This window comes from Girardinichthys multiradiatus, chromosome 19 (assembly GCF_021462225.1).
Source record: "Girardinichthys multiradiatus isolate DD_20200921_A chromosome 19, DD_fGirMul_XY1, whole genome shotgun sequence".
NCBI lineage: Eukaryota > Metazoa > Chordata > Actinopteri > Cyprinodontiformes > Goodeidae > Girardinichthys > Girardinichthys multiradiatus.
In genome coordinates, this window is record NC_061811.1 from 8,345,354 (window position 1) to 8,368,545 (window position 23,192).

The 23,192-nt window shown below is 41.6% G+C and overlaps 2 protein-coding genes across 3 annotated transcripts; both read right to left on the bottom strand.

Moving 5' to 3' along the window:
- Positions 1–406: 406 nt before the first annotated feature.
- Positions 407–10,047, bottom strand: tpp1 (tripeptidyl peptidase I). The gene is made up of 13 exons (XM_047345512.1): positions 9,966–10,047; positions 9,515–9,589; positions 7,064–7,203; positions 6,796–6,946; positions 5,233–5,354; positions 4,965–5,134; positions 4,647–4,845; positions 3,685–3,873; positions 3,261–3,333; positions 2,909–3,029; positions 2,654–2,815; positions 2,251–2,376; positions 407–1,388 (listed from the first exon to the last, which is right to left on the bottom strand). The coding sequence occupies exons 1-13, from the start codon at positions 9,974–9,976 to the stop codon at positions 1,251–1,253; spliced, it is 1,677 nt and encodes a 558-aa protein (XP_047201468.1). The 5' UTR covers positions 9,977–10,047; the 3' UTR covers positions 407–1,250.
- A 3,094-nt stretch (positions 10,048–13,141) lies between these two features.
- Positions 13,142–23,187, bottom strand: mis18bp1 (MIS18 binding protein 1). 2 transcript variants are annotated; one of them, XM_047345897.1, is made up of 16 exons: positions 22,239–23,187; positions 22,075–22,149; positions 21,089–21,384; positions 20,668–20,741; positions 20,462–20,583; positions 20,265–20,355; positions 19,679–19,785; positions 19,436–19,587; positions 17,685–17,754; positions 16,913–17,606; positions 15,866–16,044; positions 15,233–15,366; positions 15,002–15,144; positions 14,830–14,917; positions 14,691–14,745; positions 13,142–13,520 (listed from the first exon to the last, which is right to left on the bottom strand). In XM_047345897.1, the coding sequence occupies exons 1-16, from the start codon at positions 23,065–23,067 to the stop codon at positions 13,426–13,428; spliced, it is 3,204 nt and encodes a 1,067-aa protein (XP_047201853.1). In that variant the 5' UTR covers positions 23,068–23,187; the 3' UTR covers positions 13,142–13,425. The 2 variants fall into 2 exon arrangements, with proteins under 2 accessions (XP_047201853.1, XP_047201852.1); XM_047345896.1 differs by having other exon boundaries at positions 19,679–19,788.
- Positions 23,188–23,192: the final 5 nt, after the last annotated feature.

Consider the following 23,192-nt stretch of genomic DNA (forward strand, 5'->3'; position numbering starts at 1 on the left):
ACAAACCTACAGTTTAATCAAAACTGCATTAACACGCTGATAACCATCTTCTATAGCAATGACTTTTTGTGGCTCCCCTTGTGGACGGTTTAAATGACCATCTGCTTGTTTAGGCCATGATTTAAAATTCATATTTCAGTATTAAAAACCTTTTTATTGGTCTTGTGTAATATTGTTATTTTCAGAGAAACAATTTAGCTCGAAAACTAACATCTAAATTAAACAGAATGCCTAAGAGTTTTAATTTTTGAATTCAATTACTGAAATAAATTGTTAATCTCATTTATTGAAGTGCTTCCATATTAGCTTTTTTTTTTTTTGTAACATGATTATCAAAGCTAAAGGCGATGGTAAAATCAGGTTATCTGGGAAAACCTAAAATGAAAAAGATTACAAACATTTGTGGTTAAAGTATCAAACAAATCTCATTTTAATTTTCTGCTTATGTTTCCTACACAATACCCTTTAGACACTTCTCACATTTTAAGTTGAATGAATTCACAGGGAAAAAAAAAAAAACATGTGATTTGTAGTTTTGCAATAAAAAAATGTATTATGGGTAAAACTGCTGAATAATTTTCAAACCCACATGACATTATGTGCATTATGATGATTCATAGCCAATAGCAACAGCTGCACAAATAGTGTTCCTGTTTTACCTAAATATGAAAGACATTAAACTGCATGCGTATGTTAGGATTAAAGGAAGTTTTATTCTATCCCTGCAGAGACAAATAGGTAAAAGAAGATATAACTACCCAGTGCATGATTCTGATCCTCAGATTTCTTTTAAAGCTATTTTTCTATAGTTGCTTTATTTTATACATAATAAACTGCTCCATTTGTTACTATTTCTGCATATTTAACATTTAAAAAGGAAAAAAAGCTGCATTTTTGCCCCAGATTTAAGAAAATACTGATCAGTAAAAATGTTATTTGTAAAAAAAAAAAAAAAGGCAACACCAGTGGAGCTTTGATAATTCCAACTTAATGTTTAAAAGTTATTCCTTGGCAGATGCAATACAGCAACTCTTAAATGAAGAAGGTGATTATAATCCCTGTTGATGCTTCAGACTGAATTAACATTTAAATGTATTTAAAGAAAACAGCAGCAAGAAGCAAAAGTATGGCTTTTCCACTGTCCCTCCTTTGGCATCAAGAACCTGATTGTGGGTTTGATCTGAGTGGAGCACCCATTCTCGGAGCATACGTCGGTGCACTTTTTAGCTCTGATGGGTTGGTTCTGTTCACTAAGACTGCAGGGCAGCCAGAAGTGCAGGGTAGTTTGGCGTCCCCCAGCCTGTGACTGGGTCCCACGATGGAGCGGCACAGAATCCTTTCCCCTGAACCTGCTCGTCCAGACAGCCCAGGTGACACCCTTCAGTTACCTGGAGAGAAAAACGGGCCCATAATCAGCTGCTGGGTGTCTTTTTCTCTAAAAGACTTTTACTTTGGTAAATTATCCTGTAAAAAAAACTATGTGCCCCCTTAAAGATTTCTTGTTTTAGCTTTTTTGTCTCCCTGAATTGTTTCAGATCAAAAACGTTCAATACCAAAGACAACCCAAGTAAACAGAAAAAGCAGGTTTCAAATCATGATTTCTATTAAAAGGGGAAAAAATATCCAAACCAACCTAGTCCTATCTTCACGTAATTGGTTGTAGCAGCTGCTAAAGGGTAATTTATCTCAATGTGGAGGGATTTTAGCCCACTTTTCTTTGCATAATTGTTTTAATCTAGCTACAGTGAAAGGTTTCAAGGACTAATAGCCTGTTTAAGGTCACGCCAGAGCATCTCAATGGGTGCAAGTCCAGACTTCAACTAGTCTGCTTTCACACTAACAGCAATGGCTTTATTCCACACGTGTTTTTGAATTTTTTTAGATCGGGGCAAGATGTTTGCGTTCAGAAATTCTTTAGCCTACTTCATGTTGTCAGACATGTACTATTTAAATGATTTATTAAGGTCTGACCAAAATCAGGCTTGTGTGGTTAGTTAAAGCTAATTCAGCTTTCAAAAACAATGTAGTTAATCAGTTAATTTGAGATTCAAGAAGATGGTCTGAAATGCTGATGATCTGAAAACATGCAAGTGTAAAAACAAAGAAAATCAAACCCAGAATAAATCTGTAAAAGGGCAAATACTTTTTCACTGCCATGGATTTTCATGCACAGTGTTTGAGTCCTGGAACTGGATTAGTTGGATTTACATCTTATGAGTAAACAAAGGTCTTCAGACAGTTCTGACTCACGTCAAACAGGCCTTGTCCTTTACGTTTGTAGAGGCGTGGGTTGAGGAAGCCGAGCGCAGGCAAGCCCTTCGCCAGACGCTGGCCGTTGATGAGGGACAGCATGCCTCCAACCACAGGAGTTGAGGCCTGAAAGGGTCAGGAATGAACGCCCCGAGCAAGTTCAGGATAACGAAATAATAAAAACTTGCAAAAAAAAAATGCAAAGAATGTAAGCTATCTGCAAATGCATTCAACTGCTTCATATTCCAACTGTTAGATCTCCTAAACCTTTGCAAAGTCCATGATGCTTCGCTAGGCTGCAGAGAGCAGCAAAACCTCAATCAGCTCAGTTTAAAATGACGTCAGCTACTGTGTGTCCTCTAGATAAACTAAACCTTTTAGCGGAAAGTTTGGTTTATTTTACCGAGGTTCCAGACACCCAGGGGATAGGCACTCTGTTGCTGACCACCCAGTAATTATCAGACAGGGCAGCTATGTCTGGGTAGGCCCGGCCACTTGTGTTAAAGTATGACTGAGGAGGAAGTGTCACTTTGACGCTTTTAAGGTACCCCTCCACCGCGCTGGCCTAAAAAAAAAAAAAATAAATTAAAGAAAAACCCCAAAATATGGCGTCAGTTAACACAGTTAAGTGTGCAGAGGTATAGTCTGATATCTGTACCTGGTAGTCGGGCATCTTAAAGACGTTGCTGAACCCTCCTCCACTAATGTAATCTGTGACCTCATATGTTACTTTGAATGGGTTCTTAAAGGACGTTCCTCCAACTGTGGTCACATACGGGCTGAAAGAAAGAGACACTTAAAGTGTTTCGATTTCACGGCAGTCATTTCCCTCCTTACATAAACAGTCACATTCCTACAAGCTTTTAAAAGCACGCTGCAATCACACATTTTCATGTCTTTTACTGGGAATTCAGGTGCTGGCCCAACACAAAGTAGTGTATAATTGAAAGCGTATAAATGTTTCTGTGAGGCACTGTTCATAGGTCTGATTTCAGAATTAGGAGGCCTACCTGGAAGCAGGAAAACTGGGCCTGAACGTGTTCTGGTCTTTCCCCAGATGCCTGCATCCAGCTCCGCTGTCACCTGATCAGGACACAACATCAGAGATGAACAGAGATGCAACAGGTAGCCATGATGCAGACCTAACAGACATTTGGCAGCATGTGGTTTATAATTACACAGATAAGGCCACAAAACCCAATGTTATCTGAATCAGAGCTGTTTTTCCTCACTGAAGTTTTCTGAATCATTTCTTTTCAAAACAGGAAGTCAGTTCTTTCACAACTACGTGTCACACAGATCATTGACAACATGACTGTCCCATAACCTTATAACCAATAAAAGCTGACTAAAGCTGTCTTACAGCTGTCATTCTTTGCTGACGCTGCAGATCAGCTTTTTGCAAATGTTGGACGCCTCCAAACAACTACTGACCAGAGGCGAAGAGCAAAGAAATGCCCCTGACGCCAGCCTTCATAAACTCGGTGTTTATGCGCATCATGTAGGCAGCGGAGAGGCTGTCCTCGTCGTCTCCATAGCTGATGGTGTGGACCCAGGGCAGGCCAGTCATGTTGCTGAGCAGGACCATCCACTGGAGGAAGGGCTCCTGAGACTCATGACGACCTGGAGAGGAACCAGAAGAAGACCTATAATTAGACATGAATATATATAAAAAGATATAAACTTAGTTGTTAGATGGAAAACATTTCCGTTTCTTTATTGATTCACATTTACTTATAAAGCTAATTTAGCCTTAATGGCATTTTCAAAAGGCAAATGAAAGTTTTCAGTTTTTTTGATGTTTCATTTTGTTTCTGTTAGATTTAAGCAGCAAATGTCTGGATATCTATGATTGCTGTCCAATCTTTACACTCCGAGTGAAAAAGCTTCTAAACTCATGAGAGAACCCTTACAAAACCTTTAGAAAGCCCAGAGAACTGATTAATTTTAATAAACTAAGTATATAACTAAATTTCTATTTTTTGGTGATTTTTATTTCCCTCAGGTCTTCCACATGCCTTTTAAAGCTCCTTGATCAATCTGTGTTCTTTAGCCATAAACAAAAAATATGGATATACAATATTATATAAACAACAGCAATTTTGTGTATCGAGGAGCAATTTATTTCTCTTCATAAAGTATAAAAATGAGCCGAGTCAGTATTCATAAAAAATAAATATGTAAATACGTAATGTTTTTGGCATTCTTTGAGAAGGGCATTTGTGTCTGAGGGGCACAAAATGAAGGGACCCTCAAAGGTTAAAGGATTACAGCTCAGAGGTGACAGAAAACGTTTGCACAGCACCGGCCCTATCCGCATGTTGGTGTTCTGCTCTTAAAAACATGAAATCAAAGCAGGTTGGATTAACTGTATATGCATTTGTCTTCTTGCACACCTGGATTAGTAAAGACCCATGTGGAGATGTTCGCGCCAGTGCTCATGATGTACTCAATGTCCAGACTGGCCTCCAGGCCAGCTTTTCCACCTCCCTGGGTCCCGACAACCCGATCCACCTCGGAGCGATGCTGAAAGGTCCGACCATAAATGTTCATGAACTCAGCCAGGTCAGCTGGGTGGTAGTACTGCTCCAGAAACTGTAGGCAGGAGGAGTGAAAAAGGTGCAGCAATGCTCGGAACATCAGAGTTCACCCTTTTAAGACTACTGGCAGAAGAAAATGCTTCATCACAAACAAATCTAAACAGCGGGTCAAACCTGAGCAACAGCCTGGCTGTTGTTCTGAGCGGATCCCACGTCAGCAGCCGTCAGGTTGTAGCGAGCCCTCAGGATGGCTGGAGTCACTCCGAGGTGCACCCCAGCCTTAGACCGCGTCTGTTTCAGGTTAACGTATTTCTCTCTAGGTGGGACACGGTGAAGCCCTCCGACTATGGAAGAGGGAAACAAGCAGTCAAAACCGATCCAGACCTAAGAAAGCAGCATGCACTGCTGCTGAGCGGTCTATAACTCAGGAGCTAAACCTCACCAAAATCCAGATGTTGGTGAACGTCATCATGAACAGAATATGGAGCTGAAGATCTCACGATGGACTGGCCTTCTCTTATGTAACGGTTGAATCTACTTCCTGGAAGAAGCACCTCTGCAACCCTTAATACAAAATAAATAATAAAAACATACAAGCTGATAAATCCACCAACATCAAAATGAACAGGTATGCAATTCAACAGTACAGTTAAAAAGTGTTTCCACTCTTACAGATTTCAATGTTTTTGGTTTTTTGTCACACTTAAATGTTTCAGATCAAAAAACACTTTTTAATACCTGATAAAGATAACCTGAATAAATACAAAATGCAGTTTCCAAATAATAACTTCATTAATTATGGGAAAAGCTATCTAAACAATCCTGACCCTGCGTGAAAAAGTAACTTCCCCTGGGAAAAAAAAACACAAAATAACTGCTGACATCTATCAGTTTTGAAATGGGAACATAACTAGAAAACATGGAGCAGCGCAGAACCTTCCCAGGAGTGGCTGGCCTACCAAGATTCATCCAAGAAAGCAGCATGAGTCATCCGGGAGGTCACAGGGGAACCCACAACAACATCTAAAACACTGCAGGCCACTCTTTTCTCAGTTAAGGTCACAGTTCATAATTCAACAGTAAGAAACTGGAAATAACAACAACTGTTGACCAAAAATGATATAAAAGCCCATCTTGTATTTGCCAAAAAACACCTTGATGATCCTAAAGATTTTAGGAAGATATTCTAGAGACTGAAGAGACAAAAGTGGAACATTTTAGAATCTGGTGTAAAACTAACAGCAATTCAGAAAAAGAGCATTTAACCGACAGTTAAACATGGCGGTGGTAGTGTGATGGTCTAGAGATGGTTTGCTATAACAACTTGCCCTGATTGATGGAACTATGAATTCTGCTCCTAACCAGAGAATCCTGAACATGAATGTCTGACCATAAATTGTAACTTTGAGCTAAAGCCCACTTGGGTTATTGCAGCAGGACAATGATCCAGTGGACACCAGCAAGTCCACCTCTAAAGGTCTTAAAACCCACCAAAAAAGTAAAGGTTTCAGAGTGGCCTATTCAAAGGCCTGGATTAAATCCAATTGAGATGGAGTGGTATGAACTTAAACAGGTTCTTCGTGCTGAAAAACCATCCAATGTGTCTGAATTACAGCTTTTCTGCAAAAAAGAATGGGTCAAAATTCCCCCACAGTGATGTTAAAGACTTCTTGACAGTTAGAAATGTTTCATGGGAGCTGAGCTTGGCTGCCAAGGGTTGCACAACCAGTTGGAAAAAACAGTTATTCTGCAACTTCATGTTTAGCTGGAGGAAGCTCCCATTATATTGGATTCCATCAGCTCTAATCTCAGCTTCTGCAAATTGCAGCTCACGCCTTGATGACTGTTTTTATTCAGTGCAAAAACAGGAACTGCCTGACACATGACACAAGCAAGAGTCTTTTCACAAGATTTACAAAACTCTTGAAATAAAAGTGAACCACAAACCATATCTGTGTCAACTCCCAAGTGAGTGAAAAAAGCAGCTAAGAACATATCTGCTTACTCTGCAGTCATGGTGCACTGTAAAAAGTCCTGAGTGTGAACAGTCCGACAGTTTGAAACCCCATGGGTCTGCAGCCAGCGTTGCACCACCTTCTGGGTCAGCTCAGAAGGACGCACGAGAGAGGCAACTTCCTGCAGACTCAGATGTTTGCCTGCAGAAGACAGACCATTCGTCTCACAGTTTGCTCTTTTGTTAGAGGAGACAGAACCAGGCCCAACATGTGCCTGCAGAGTTGTGTTTAAATAATGCAGCATCATTAGAGGCCTACCATACTGAGCCGAGTCAGGGTCCGACACCCGACTGAGTGTTTCCCCCAGCAGGTCAATGTTCTGCTGCTTCAGGGCAAAGGTCAACTCCAACGGCTCTGAAGGATCCACTCGACCAGCATGGGTCCAGTCCTGTGAGAGCCTGAAAAAGAAAAAGGCCAAACATCTTCAAATAAATAATGCATCTCTGCGGAGATATCTTTACTTGGGCCGTTACCTCATTATCTGTGTACCCATATGAGTAAATACAAAACCCAGTACAGTCTAGACTTTAATACTTTACCGATGTCTTTTCCCAGAGTCAGATCACAAATAGGAACCAAGGAGTTTAAATGTGCAGCACCAGTGTTCTGGAATAATGCACAAAGGACCTGAAACTGTGAGCACTGACCACGATGGGATAGTTCAAACCCATTTTTAGGGAACAGACGAAGTGTTAAATGTCAGTGTAATACTGCTGGTCTTCTGTTTTGCACTTGTTTTGAGTGTATCTACTTATGCTAAATATTAGTGGTTTTGTGTTTCTTCATATATCGTTGAATGCTTCGCCAGGATGCTTCGATAGCGGCCTTTAGCTCATCCAGAGTGTTGGGTCTTGAGTCTCTCAACGTTCTCTTCACAATATCCCACAGATTCTCTATGGGGTTCAGGTCAGGAGAGTTGGCAGGCCAATTGAGCACAGTGATACCATGGTCAGTAAACCATTTACCAGTGGTTTTGGCACTGTGAGCAGGTGCCAGGTCGTGCTGAAAAATGAAATCTTCATCTCCATAAAGCTTTTCAGCAGATGGAAGCATGAAGTGCTCCAAAATCTCCTGATAGCTAGCTGCATTGACCCTGCCCTTGATAAAACACAGTGGACCAACACCAGCAGCTGACACGGCACCCCAGACCATCACTGACTGTGGGTACTTGACACTGGACTTCTGGCATTTTGGCATTTCCTTCTCCCCAGTCTTCCTCCAGACTCTGGTACCTTGATTTCCGAATGACATGCAGAATTTGCTTTCATCCGAAAAAAGTACTTTGGACCACTGAGCAACAGTCCAGTGCTGCTTCTCTGTAGCCCAGGTCTGGGGAATGCGGCACCTGTAGCCCATTTCCTGCACACGCCTGTGCACGGTGGCTCTGGATGTTTCTACTCCAGACTCAGTCCACTGCTTCCGCAGGTCCCCCAAGGTCTGGAATCGGCCCTTCTCCACAATCTTCCTCAGGGTCCGGTCACCTCTTCTCGTTGTGCAGCGTTTTCTGCCACACTTTTTCCTTCCCACAGACATCCCACTGAGGTGCCTTGATACAGCACTCTGGGAACAGCCTATTCGTTCAGAAATTTCTTTCTGTGTCTTACCCTCTTGCTTGAGGGTGTCAATAGTGGCCTTCTGGACAGCAGTCAGGTCGGCAGTCTTACCCATGATTGGGGTTTTGAGTGATGAACCAGGCTGGGAGTTTTAAAGGCCTCAGGAATCTTTTGCAGGTGTTTAGAGTTAACTCGTTGATTCAGATGATTAGGTTCATAGCTCGTTTAGAGACCCTTTTAATGATATGCTAATTTTGTGAGATAGGAATTTTCCATAAGACCTCAGCAGTGCCACAGGCTGATTGCCTCCATGCCACGCCGCATTGAAGCAGTCATTTCTGCAAAAGGATTCCTGACCAAGTATTGAGTGCATAACTGTACATGATTATTTGAAGGTTGACGTTTTTTGTATTAAAAACACTTTTATTTTATTGGTCGGATGAAATATGCTAATCTTGTGAGATAGGAATTTTGGGTTTTCATGAGCTGTATGCCAAAATCATCCGTATTAAGACAATAAAAGACCTGAAATATTTCAGTTAGTGTGCAATGAATCTAAAATATATGAATGTTACATTTTCATCATGACATTATGGAAAATAATTAACTTTATCACAATATGCTAATTTTTTTAGAAGGACCTGTAATGTTCTCTCCTCATGATGTCATGTATCTGTGAGGAGCACCAGCTCCTCCTGCAGATAAAACCACCCACACAACACGATGCTGCCACCTTGTTGTTCCTTAAGGTCATTCTGACACTTCAGGTTTAGGATCATCAGACCACGGGCCATGTCTCTAAAAAATAAGGTCTTTCTCCATGTGTGCAGTTGCAAGCTTCTTCCCCTCTGAGCAACTCTTCAGTCCTTTCTTACCAGCTTCAGCCAACATCTTCACAAGGTTTCTTGCTTTTGCTCTGAGGTTCATTTGCACCAAAACACAATCTCCAGGACACAGAACCTATCTCAAGCTGGTTATGCTGTTTAGATTAATTTAGGTAATCCTGACTGACCCAAAACTGGAAAAGCTTTGCCTGATTTAATGTCAGTAAGGAAAAAGGGTCATGTCTCTGTTTATAGAGTGATTGTAAATATATTCTTGGAACTGTATCATTATTATTATTATTATTATTATACTAAAAAGTGAGGTTGCTTACAGGACATCTTGGTCGTATTCGAGGAAGCCGCTGAAGACCAACGGGCTGAATAAAAGAGGGATGAAGAAGAGGAGTCTGTTGGAGAGAAACAGCGAATTAAATTGAGCTGAAGATGATTTCCCGGCAGCGTTTTTCCATTCTAAACACACCCGGAAGTTTTAACTAAACAAATGAAAAAGCTGACATTTTTCTATGTCTGTTGCTCGGATTCAAAGCCCGAACTTAAACACGTCTGATTCCAACATCCACAGATCATTTACAGAAACTCTGTTCATAAAAGCTTCATCTTCATTTTCTGAGACACGTTTCTGCTCTAACCCGCGGCGTCAATCTGGGTCACATTACAAAAAAATAAAAACAAACAACCGCGTCATCTTCTCTGGATCCGTCCTCCTGTAAATGAAAATATCATGAAAACATGAACAGGTCAGAACTTGTTCCGGTCACTTACATGGTGCCCATGGCGTCCTTGGATTGTTCCTGCTGTTTAAAGTCAGCTTGTGTCCTCTTCAATGAGCTGCTATACAGTCAGGAGAGTCACGTGACGCGGTTTCACGTGACCACGACGATTTGATTTCTTTTTTAAAACACCGACACTTTGATCTTTTTATGCTTAAGTTTTGCAGTTGTGATTAAGTTGATACATATAAAACAGATTACTTTTACGTTAAACGTTGTTATACGAGAAATTACAGAATAACAGTAAATATATTCATTTCCAATTTATTACATTTTAAAGGCTTTTATGGGAAAAATCAGAATCTTCAATCTATTATGGGGAAAAGTTTATATAGTAATAACACTAGGCTAATGTCTGTATTAATTATGAGCTTTTAATTGTTTTAAAATATAATTTAACTCATTGTTTTGCAAGTCACTGGTAAGTCTCAAGACCAAGTCAAGTCCAAAACAGAAGCATACAAGTCTTGAGCCGCGACCAAATCCTAAACAGACAAATTGTTCATTGTCATTCTTCCAGTCCTGTGGAGGAATGTATACAGACATATCAACCTAATACCATTAAATACTCTGGGCCGTCTGACCCCTGAAGCTGTTGTCCACGGGAACCTTCTGCACATCATGTCCAGCCTCCTGCAAAGCACTGGGCTGATTTTTTTCCACCAACCTGTCAAGAATTTGGCATTTCTCTCCATCAAACTGCATCAGCCCAGCAGCATTATGGAGAGCACTGACCACAGTCAGTCCTCCAGGAGGTCACCTGCTATTTGTAAGAGCACATCACCTCAATGTCCTGGGCTTACATGGACCCTGGCAGGTGGTGGAACCCAGATTCTATGAAATCTAGCACCATCTGCTTGGTTTTAGGGCCTCCACAAAAAACCTCCACAAGGACCCTGCATACCCACTTCTGTCCACAGTATCTCCATCATTTGAGTATTTTTAAGTTCAGTAGGGGCTTGACTTATTTTTGAAACTATTTTTAACAGGGTGATGGACTGGCAACCTGTCTAAAGTGTACCCTGCCTGTAACCCGCAATGACCGCTGGAGACAGGTAGTTATGGACAATAGATGGATGTATACAGAGGGAAAAGGAATGGAGCCAAAACAGCTTCTTTGCTGCACCTTACCATCCTTGAGATGGAGTTCTAGCTTAGAAAAGCTAATTTATTTATAAAATAAAATATGAATCAAAGATTACAGAAGAAAGGAAAGATAGCAGAAAAATACACTGCTCAAAAAAATAAAGGGAACACTCAAATAACACATCCTAGATCTTAAAGAATGAAATATTCTCATTGAATACTTTGTTCTGTACAAAGTTGAATGTGCTGACAACAAAATCACACAAAAATCATCAATGGAAATCAAATTTATTAACCAATGGAGGCCTGGATTTGGAGTCACACACACGATTAAAGTAGAAAAACACACTACAGGCTGATCCACCTTAGATGTAATGTCCTTAAAACAAGTCAAAATGAGGCTCAGTATTGTGTGTGGCCTCCATGTGTCTGTATGACCTCCCTACAACGCCTGGTCATGCTCCTGATGAGACGGCAGATGGTCTCCTGAGGGATCTCCTCCCAGACCTGGACTAAAGCATCCACCAACTCCTGGACAGTCTTTGGTGCAACATGACGTTGGTGGATGGAGCGAGACATGATGTCCCAGATGTGCTCAATCGGATTCAGGTCTGGGGAACGGGCGGGCCAGTCCATAGCTTCAATGTCTTCATCTTGCAGGAACTGCTGACACACTCCAGCCACATGAGGTCTAGCATTGTCCTGCATTAGGAGGAACCCAGGGTCAACCGCACCAGCATATGGTCTCACAAGGGGTCTGAGGATCTCATCTCGGTACCTAATGGCAGTCAGGCCACCTCTGGCGAGCACATGGAGGGCCAAATGCGACCCCACACCATTACTGACCCACTGCCAAACCGGTCATGCTGAAGGATGTTGCAGGCAGCAGATCTCTCTCCACGGTGTCTCCAGACTCTGTCACATCTGCTCAGTGTGAACCTGCTTTCATCTGTGAAGACCACAGGGAGCCAGTGGCGAATTTGCCATTGCTGGTGTTCTCTGGCAAATGCCAAGCGTCCTGCACGGTGTTGGGCTGTGAGCACAACCCCCATTTGTGGACGTCGGGGCCTCATACCATCCTCATGGGGTCGGTTTCTAACCGTTTGTGCAGTCACATGCACATTTGTGGTCTGCTGGAGGTCATTTTGCAGGACTCTGGCAGTGCTCCTCCTGTTCCTCCTTGCACAAAGGCAGAGATAGCGGTCCAGCTGCTGGGTTGTTGCCCTCCTACGGCCTCCTCCACGTCTCCTGGTGTACTGGTCTGTCTCCTGGTAGCGCCTCCAGGCTCTGGACACTACGCTGACAGACACAGCAAACCTTCTCGCCACAGCTCGCATTGATGTGCCATCCTGGATGAGCTGCACTACCTGAGCCACTTGTGTGGGTTGTAGAGTCCGTCTCATGCTACCACAAGTGTGAAAGCACCACCAACATTCAAAAGTGACCAAAACATCAGCCAGAAAGCAAAGGTACTGAGAAGTGGTCTGTGGTCCCCACCTACAGAACCACTCCTTTATTGAGTGAGTCTTGTTAATCACCAAAGATTTCCCCCTGTTGTCTTTTCCATTTGTACAACAATATGTGAAATTGATTGTTAATCAGTGTTGCTTCCTAAGTGGACAGTTTGATTTCATAGAAGTTTGATTTACTTGGAGTTATATTGTGTTGTTTAAGTGTTCCCTTTATTTTTTTGAGCAGTGTATATTTGAGGTATAATCTGAAAAATAAAGGTAAACAAACTCAAAACTGTACAATGCCAAAGCGCTGGATTTCAAACATCATTTGAAATAGAAGCTATATTATAAGAACCAAAGTCTAATTTGACTGGATTCCAGATTAAATGTATGCATCATGTTTGACTGATACAAATCAACCGAGAAACAGCCATAAAATATCAGCACAGATATTCAAACTGACAAGATACAACTTTAGAAAAGCACCTAAGCAAACTTTTATCTTTTTACCTTGCATACAGTGATCTGTAGGTTATTTCAAAGACTTGGTCTCAAAACACATAGTGTATTTTATTTTACATGTGTTACTAAGTCTTCAGATTTATGTAATTAAACATCAACAAATAAATGAAGAAAAGAAAAAGAAGTTTATTTAAAACAATACCACTAGATCTTTGAGAGAGACCTTTAAAGACAAAAATATATTTACAGCCACCCACATGAAGCCCGGAGCATCACTACTTTCCCTGATTGTCCTTTTCACATCTATAACGAGCCACAGAGATGTGTTCAAACATCCAGCTCGCTGCATTCAAAAACATAAGGTCAAACTAACACCTTCACTCTACGTTTCCTGAAAAGACGTTCACCTAAAAATGTTAAACAAGTGGACATTTCTTCCATAAGTCCAAATCAGTTGTCTGAGAAGTAAAAGTCTTCTTCCTCGTCGCTGTCGAACATGTCGTTGTTTTCAGGCAACATCTCCAGTAAGAAAAAAGTATCACTTTCTGGTGGAAGAGGACAGAGGCATCAAACAAATAATGCAAATAATTTTGGGTTTAATTAGTGTAGAATAAAAATATATCACATTACAGGTTATTGTGATGTAAATCCCTAATAGGGGTCCTCAAAATGCCAGATGTTTGTGACCTAAAACAATTGAACCCCATGAAAAATCCTTTCCAAACATTTTCCACCTTTAATGTATATCCTGTACCATTTTAATTGAAAAACAAACCGATAAGAGTGGAAAATTCAAAAAAGGCTGCATTGACTTGGCTGCATTAGTTTGCACACCCTTAAACTAAAACTTTTGTTTAAGGTCTTCTTTAGCAGGAGTGTAACATCCACAACTTTCATTTTCCTCTCATAAAGTTATTCTTTGTGGATTTGGATGCATGCATGAACTCAACGAAACAGGCCGATTTGCTCATAACTCCATCCACCCTCACAAAAACCCCAGGTCCACATGAAGGAAATAGCCCCAGAGCATGATGCTGCCGCCACCATGTTTCACAGAGGGCTCGGTGTTCATTTTTGGCGTCTTAATGCCAAAACAACGTCTTAAACGTTTCAGTTGGGTTCACAATGCATTCTCCCACAAGGTTTGGGGTTTTTAGTCAGTTCTGGATGCTTTTGACAGCCACACGCCTTAGATCGGAAATATGAAGAACAGAGATCGATGTGATATGCAGTTTATAGACTTTCTGATCAATTTAAGTCTTCTGTTTTCATCAATTCGGGAAAAACATACATTTTTTTGTCACTGTGACCCAATATTTTCTAAAGTAATTGACGACTTTCTTCATTGTGTGTGTGAATTAATGTTTTACATCCATATATAAAAGCTAATTTTTTGTTGTTTTCCTGGCGGATATTTATTACATGAGATTGTGTAACAAACTATAGGTTTCACTAACAGATGCAAAAAAAAAAAAAGTAAATGTCCAGAAACTCTTACCAGGACAACTGAACTTTATTTGAGGTTCACCAGATTTGCTCTAAATGACGGCAGATGTGAGACAGGTATTAGTTTCAGGGTGTGCAGAATAATGAAACCAGATTATTGGTGTTGTGTTTGTTTTACAGCGGACCTGAACAGGGTATGAGGCACATTACAGGTGGGAAATGTTTGTGCAGGAGTTTGTGCACTACTGAGAGTGGCCGTGTACACGTACCTGTGTTACCGCATCTTCGTACAGTTTGCTTAGCTGATGACGTGGGTGTGTACTTCTGAAAGATAAAAATAGGTAAAAGTGTGATTTTATATCCTGTAAATCTCAGAAAGGAAAGGTTTAATTCATTAGGAGTCAGTACCTTTAAAGAAGATGAGGTTTTGCAGACATTAAACTGGTTCTTTTTCATCCTCTTCTGTAGCTTGTAGACGTACTTGTCGTCATTGTTTCTTCAGGTAAAAATAAAAAGCATGAGGTGGTCGTTTGTGTGCAGTCGTCCATTTCATGTTAGAATGCAGATGCGGAGGCCTTACGTGTTGGGAGAGCCAATCATTCCAGGGGTTATGTGCAAACACTGAGGTGTCTTCGCTTCGGGGAAACACAATGATTTTGGGGTCTGAGGCTCCATGACTGACATCGCAAAATCGTGGTCTTCAGTCGAACCCAAGAAGGGGATCTGAGCATCAACAGAGAGACAGAAGGAAAAGCTGGTGTGTAATAACTCATAACAAAAGGAAAAAGCTGGTCAAGTGAAGAAAACGCACCTCAATGCGTTTGTTCTGCATGTACGCCGAGCTGAAAGCATCGTCGACATCTTCTTTGGGCACAGTCTTCAGGAACTGTCGTACCTGCTGCTTCCTCTTCAGCGTCCCCACTCGGGCAGAGATCACAGGAGGTTCTGGAAGCAGACAGATTCACAGACCCCTAAATCACCACGTAAATAATGAAGCCGGAAGAAATTCAGACACGCATTCAACACTTTGATCTCACTCAATAACAACCCCCCCGATCGTGGTTTAATTGTTACCAATGAAAAATGTTAAATGCATCTTTTAAAATGTTAGCCTTTTTTAAGATTGCATCATAATATCAGGAAAACCTGTAATTAAAACTCTATTGCTGAATATTGATGATCGATCCCCAGATTTTCCAGACTCTCCTCTTTCTCCACCATTTTCTATGACCTTTAGCATCTCAGCAATAAAAATATACATGTGGTGTACATAAGGACAGGTAGAGACAATTTTTCCTGCCAAACATAATAGGGGGTCAGGAGATTGCTGCACTTTAAGTATAATTTCCAACTAATGTTTTAGATTAAACGTTGGTTTGATTTCTACCATTCCTTGGTATCGTACCTTTAAGTAAAGCCCAAACTTGACAGCGTCTATGCTTACCTGCAGGTTTTACTGCCTTCTCCGTCTCCTTTTTGAGGTCTTTGGCGCTTTTGGCGGGACTCCGGGTCGTTCCCTGGCACGTGTGCTGCTTGTGGCACTCTTCAGCCGAACGTGTCCCCACCGTCCTCGCTACATTCGCCCAGTAACCTGCTATGTGTTTGGGATAGCGGCTCACAGCCCTGGAAAACAAACACGCAGGGATAATCATTCAGACCTACACGCAAAACTCAAGGTAAGGGTGTACTTAGTTTCTCTTTAGGCTTCCTGTACATTTGGTGGAGTGTTATTTAAATGAACATATTTGGAGAAGGTTTGGAGACCACTGTTAACTATTTAGGTTCTCTGCAGATATCAGGAAAACCAATTTTCCTCATTCGTTTCCTTCTTCTCCATCATTAATATCTCCACACCATTTTCTATGACCTTCAACATCTCAGAAAGCCACCAAAAATATACATGATGTGCAAGGAGGGGAGTGAGAGAACATTCGACTGGCCAAATTTCTCATTGAGATGCCGAGTGTGAATGCATGGCACTTGAATTAAGATCTTTAGCCAAATATTGCACCAGAGCTGCTACTGCAATGACTGTGATCTGAAATATCGTGCATTTTTATTCTCTAGTTACATGTTTGAGTAAGATGAATTTTTATCTTATAAAACAAGCTACTGAAAACGTTTCGGCCAAATTCTAGGTAGAAATATTGTTGATTTATGTGCAGAAAATTATAAAAATCTACCTTTTAAACTTAATATTACACAAAAAACAAGTTATTATTCATTCTTAAAAAGGAATACAGGACAGTTTTGACTTAGGAAGAGTTCAGAAATCAATATTTGTTGAAATAACCCTGATGTTCCTGGTCTTGCCATGCTCCCCACCAGTCTCTCACATTGCTGTTGGGGTTCAGGTGACCATCCCATCAGTAACTCATTAAGGAGAAAAAGTTTATTGCCGGTTTCAGATAAAACTGCAGTGGTTGCCTATTGTTTTAGAGAGCAGCATCTCATTCTTTGTGCTTTTTTTGGAATACGAGTATTTACGTACCCCTGCAGTTTCAGGATCTCGTCCTCTGTCCACTCGTCTCCGTCTCTCTCGTGTGGAACAGCGGCGCTGCCTTTGTTTCGCAGGTGTTTCCTGTCGGAGTGCGTCGCCCAGGTTGAAGGCTTCGCTGGTGGAGCTGACTGGGTGCGCTTGCTCTCTTTATTGTCCTCTCGTACCACGTCACTCTTTCTTGCTGCTCTGCTTTTCTTTGTCTGCCATTTTCTGTTCTTCTTTACAGCTGCTGGGGACCGGTTGGGTGAAACCCTGTGACCTGGGTCTGATTTGCTAAAAACTGCCATACCTTTTGTACCGCGCCCTGCTTTCCCTCGTCTCCTGGTTAATAGATGATTCGATGTTTTATCATCAATGAAAGAAGATTCAGGGGATTTTTTGTCGCTCTCTGATGTTCTCAGAGGCCTGCTGGCGTTCTGCCCTTGTTTCTTTGACCTCTGACTTGAAGACCTCTCTTGTTTTAGAGGAACAGCGTTCGATCGCAGTCTTCTCTCTGCACCAGGACACTGTCGTTTGGACCTTGTTTTACCAGATACCTCGCTGGGGCTGCTAATCATCTCAATGGATGAATCGGTGGACCTATGGTCCCGGTTAACCTCAGCTCTGTCCAGTTTCCGGTTTGCCTTCACCCTTCTCACTGGTACCGAGCACCACTCGTCTTTTTCTGATTCTTGTTGGTTCAGACCTGGGAGCAAAGAAAGAAATTTTTAGTGAGTCACTGCACAACTCAGTGCTAAACCAACACCTCTGCAGACTGACTTACTGTTGCTGTGGGGGAGGAAGACACGAACCGGCTTCTTGGACGTCTTCTGACAGGCATCCTTTAAGAGATCCTGTGAGAACAAGAATAATATCAGCGGATTGGAAAATGAACAGAACTGAACCTCTTTTTAACAGAGTTGCAACAAATGCAAGAAAACTGTGATTTTATTTGTTATTAAGTGAAAACAGCTGTCTAAACCAACATGCCCCAGTGAGAATAAGTGTTTGACCTCCTTGTTAAATCCTTAATTACCTGTGATTAACAAAATGTTCTGGTTCAATTTCAAAAGCCAAACCTAGTAGAATCAAGAAACCAATTAAATAGTACCTCTCAAAAATCTCAAAAAGCAACACATGCTTTGGTACTCAAGTGAACCACAGAGAGAGTTGTTATCCACAAATGACCCACCAAAATGAGAGGAGTAATCAAGGAGTCATCCAAGAGGTCAGAATAGATCCCAGAACACATCTAAAGTGCTGCAGGCCTGACTTGCCTCAGTTAAGGTCAGAGTTCATGATTTAGCAACAAGAAAGAGAGACTGGGCAAAAATGGAATCCCTTAAGGACTTTCACAACCAAAACCTCTGCTGACCATAAAAGAAACCAAAACATTTTAAAGATACTCAATAGTCTTGGGAAAATATACTGTGGACCGAGGAGCCAAAGGTAAAACCTTATGGACGTTGGGCGTACCGTTGCATGAGCCGTAAGTCTACTGCAGCATGTCAGAAAAAGAACATGATTCCTACAGTTAAGCACAGTGATGGTAGTGTGATGGTTTGGGGCTGTTTCATTGATTTAGGACGTGGACGGCTGGCGTTAATTGATGGAACAACAAATTCTGCGGTCTAATGGAAAATCTGGAAGGAGAATGTCCAGCCATCAGGTTACTTTAAGCTTTAGCATACTTTGGTTACACAGCAGGGTGATGATCCAAAGCTCATAAGCAAGTCCACCTCTGAACAGTTTAAAGAACACAAATGGAGGAACCCTATAATGTGGCTGAAATTACAAACAATTCGGCAAAGATGAGTAAACTGAAATTCCTCCACACTGATAAGACTCGTTGCCAGTTATAATTAATGCCTGATGGCAGTTGTTACTGCTAACAGTGGCAAAGACAATTATTAGGTTTAGGGGGTGATTACTTTTACACAGAGGAGTAGGTTGGTTTGGAAAGCCGTTTCCTTTAATAAATGAAAAAAAAAAATCATTTCAAATCTTAGGCTACGAGTGTGGGATAATAAAATGTGTTTATATTAATATTTTGCAACATCTGATCAAACGACTGGGTGCCCCAGCTTTGGTTCTCTGTAGATTTGAACGTTTTATCACGTCATCCAGATATCTCAGGTCTACTGGTAATACGCTCAGAAAGAACAAAAACCAGTGAGGCAACATTCTCGGCTGTGGAACCACTTTCCTGAGGGCAGCTGAGACCGCTGATGTTTTCAAAAAACCAAATTAAGATGCATCTTCAGTTTGATTTTATATCGATATTGTTTCCTATACAAAGTTATTTTGTTTTATTGTTGGGATAAATCAGCTTTGGTGTGAGTTGTCTGAATTACATGTTTCATTGACTTCTAATTATTTAGTTTTGGCTTTTTTAGCCAAAATCACCTCTGTTAGCAACACATTTGTGTACATTTGCGGTTTACCCCCATGTTTTACTCATTATTCCTTTACAAATAAACACAGACTGATTGATTGACTGACTATAGCATCAATGATTGGTTCTCATGCGCTTACAGGGCTGGAGGTCTCGTAACTCTTGTAGATGGTAACGTTCATATGAGCATCTAGGATGACTCTCCCTCCTTTCCAATACTCCAGAGGAGGCTTGATCACCCGACCGCTCCGAGACACGTTGATGGAGGAGCAGGAAGGAGGGTACGACTCAGCTGGAAATAGAAAATTAGATCTGAATTTTGTTCTGAAATCAGAAGCAGAACTGAGTTAGCCCAGCAGCTTATCTGTAAATCTTGCGCTTACGTGTTTTTGCAGATCTTATTCGCCGCTTCCTCACAGACTCATTGCTGGAAGGGAGCTCTGATTCATTCTTAGCCGAGATGATCGTTTTCTTGTTCTTCTTTGCCTGCCTGCTGAAGCAACATCTGATTTAAGAAAATCTTCCCATGAAAATGTTGCATGAGTATAGATGTCAAATAATGAGATGCACCAGTCTCCTGGCCAATTTCCCTTTAATATGTGATCGACGGGTCAAACACTGAAAAATCTGATTATTTTTCCTTGTTCGTGATAAGGCCACCAAGCTAAAAGCCGCCACCATTTTATGTTTATTGCTGCATCAATTAACAGGATGTACTTCTACTTAATAAATCCCAGTTAAGGTTAGGGACAGATGCTTCAAAGCCTGAACCCGGATAAAGGTTAATCAAGTAACCATCACTTGAGAATGAGATGCATTTATGCATTTATTCTGGTTATCTTTTTCTGACATCAAAACATTTAACCGTCACAAAAAGCAAAAAAACACAACACTTTCACCACTCTATATGTGTTATAGTTGCCAACAGCAGGAAAAGCCCTTTTGGTGCATCTCTAAAAATCCTCTTACTCTTTTGACTCCAACAGAAACGTCTCATAAAGTTTCTTCCAGTTTGAAGGGAAGCCATTCTCAAACTTCTTCAAAAACCACATTGGAAAATCTGAAGGCACAAAGTGAGAAAAAGAATCAGACGATCAAATACCAACAGCTAACGGCGTTCATTATGAGCCGTTTAAGAGCTTCGTACGAATGCTAATCATTCTTACCATTGGCGAGTTTAATGTTCATCCGTCCGAGTAAGACGTACACCCTGCCAGAGACGGTCCTCAGCACAAAACTGGAAATCCTTTCAGTGATGACGTTACTGTTCCACTGTATGTTCTCGTCTCTGGGAGGAAAAGAGAAACTAAATGAAACTGTTCACACTAAATGTTACAGTTTATGATCTCTGCTATGAATGATGGACGCTTACTTGTGTATCCCATCAACAAACAGACCCTGTCGATTTCTTCTCAGGAACCATTTTCCCAGATGAATCACACTCTCCTGTACAGAAATAAAAAACACAGAGATGATAACGACGAGAGCAAAGAACTGCTTTGATGCATCGTTGGGTAGGACAATGCATTCTGGAGGCCTATAATACATCTATAAGTTGTGGTTTCTAGCAGGTCATTTCTTTTCCTTTGTGTTTCTTTTCTTCCAGCAGGTCATTTTTGAGCTTTTGCCACTTTTTAACCCTGCCTTACAGACCCCTGTCGCAGCATAAACAGGCCTTTTTCTGCAGTAAATGTGTCTAACAGACAGAGGTTCTATCCAAGAGTATAAAGGTAATGGAAGAAGACTTAGTTTGCCTGTTAATGAACTTTAGTTTATCTTTTGCTTCTACTTACGAATGAGAAATTCCTCTGCTTGTGCATAACATTGCGTCTGAACACAGGCTTGTCTTTCTTCGGTATGGAGATATGTGGGGTGTTGAGCACCAGCGCGTCCTCCAGTGAAACGGTTGGTGGGGGTGACGGAGGGATCAGAGCAGCCACAGAGGTGTCTGACTGGTTCTCTGGCGACTCGGCTCGGTTCTGGTTCACAGGAACCGCTTGTTTTGGAGAATACATTAATGAAATGTCCTTAGTGTGCTCCATACAATGATTTGTGGAGACATCAGTATCTCTGGACTCCTTCAGGTTCCCTACGGAAGAAAAGTTGTTTTAGCGCAAGTAAAAGGCAGAAAATTAAAAAACACAATAGAGCTGGATCTTAATAATTAGAAACATTTAGACATATATATTACATAGATTCATTACACAAAAACTTGTGAATTTAAAGTGTAATTTTGATGGCCTACAGCCAATGAAAACAATGCAGTTTCTCAGCAAATTTTAATATTGCATTAGACCAACAAAAATGGGATTTCTTTTAAACACGGAAATGTTGTTATGGCCTAAATAACCATAGTTGAGACTCGTGGCATGACTAATGTCTAGCAGAGAGTTCCTGACACCTTTCACAAGGAGGGTAAGCCACAAAAGTCACTGCTAAAGAAGCTGGCTGTTCACAGGGAGCTGTAGCCAAGCACCTTAATGGAAAGTTGAGTGGAAGGAAAAACAAAATGCAAATCTAAAGATCTGCAAATAAAGGTAATAGCCGCAGTCTCAAGAGGATTGTGAAGCAAAGCCCATTCAAAAGTCTGAGGGACCGTCTTCAGGTGTGGACTGCTGCTGGAGACAGTGTTTCAAGAGCCACCACACGCAGAGGACGGGGGCTACAACATTCGTGGATGGATATCTATCCATCTATAAATTCAGATTCAGACTGTGTCTCAAGGCTCATACATACTGTCATTCCCTGCAAAGACCTCTCTTCTGCTGATGTTCCTTACCTTCCCTCTCCTTCATCCATGCGAATAACTTGGCTGGGGACATTATGGGGATTCTCTCCAGTACAACCACCGGACCTGTTCAGGACAGAGAAAACAACAATCCTGTTTGTTTGTTTTTTTATTTGTATGACAATGAAAAGGCAGAAGATGTTGGAATAACTCACTTTGGAGTCCATTGGATTCCGACTCTTGGAACTTTGGTTCTGGTCGATCAGATGGAAATCCTTTAACATTAAACTGATCCTGTCTCCAAGTGTTGTTCTGAGTGCTGCCCCCAATAACAGCAGGCTTTCTCCTGGCTTGTGGTGGACCTGACTCTTCGTTGCTCTCCTCGGTGGTCCTGAAGGCTTCCTCGGAGTCGTTTGGATCGAGTTTACACTTCCTCGGCCTCTTTTTCATGGGGGAATACACGCCGATTGGAGATCTGAGATTCAGAGGAACTGATTTCTTTTTAAAAATACTCCTTCTGCAGCTCTCTGTTGGCTGGATCCTACTGAAACTATCTGTGATCTGAGGGGTCACGGCGTGGATCTGACCTCTGTAGACCCCAAACAGGGGCTGGGACACAGCTGTGGACTCCATGTGGGCTCTGTTTCTCCGTGTAAATCCACGCACTGTGTCATTGAGTGGGACCTCTTCCTGCAGAGGTGCATAGCCGGGAGAGTCGAAGGTTTTCTCAGGGCTGGGGATGGGGGACAGGGTCAGCACCTCCGCTTCAGTTTGATGAGAAGCAAACCTGCTGTTTTCCTTCACCTCTTCGCCCCAGCAGAACTCCGCTGGGTTCTGGTATAGTCTCGGTCCATCAGCCCTGTACACACCGCCTGTTGTCAGGTTATATCCCGTTTTAACTCTAACTCCGCGTTGCTCTCTGGCGTTAAAAATCAGCTCATTCTTGCTCTCCGCCTCCTTCTGAACTTCAGCTTTCAGTTTCGCAAAAACCTTCGCAGGAGAGTTGTAGTCGATGTCTTTGATTCGTAATAAATGACCCGACATTATCCTGCGAGATTAATTTAACAGATTATTCTATAAAATCAGATACATTAGCCAACAGTTAGTCCGCTGACCCGCAATTTTCAAACAATAACCCCGCCCCCCTTCGACCAAGATCCGGTGACGTA

Excerpts from the sequence above, each read along its gene's own strand:
- tpp1 (XM_047345512.1), bottom strand. Across the intron at positions 5,355-6,795 it reads CAGTGCACCATGACTGCAGA|GGTTGCAGAGGTGCTTCTTC; the intron begins GTAAGCAGATAT and ends TTTTGTATTAAG. Across the intron at positions 3,334-3,684 it reads TTCTTTGCTCTTCGCCTCTG|GTGACAGCGGAGCTGGATGC; the intron begins GTCAGTAGTTGT and ends TGTCCTGATCAG.
- mis18bp1 (XM_047345896.1), bottom strand. The coding sequence starts at position 23,067 with ATGTCGGGTCATTTATTACGAATCAAAGACATCGACTACAACTCTCCT. Across the intron at positions 22,150-22,238 it reads GGAATCCAATGGACTCCAAA|GTCCGGTGGTTGTACTGGAG; the intron begins GTGAGTTATTCC and ends TGTCCTGAACAG. Across the intron at positions 20,356-20,461 it reads GAACATTAAACTCGCCAATG|ATTTTCCAATGTGGTTTTTG; the intron begins GTAAGAATGATT and ends TTGTGCCTTCAG.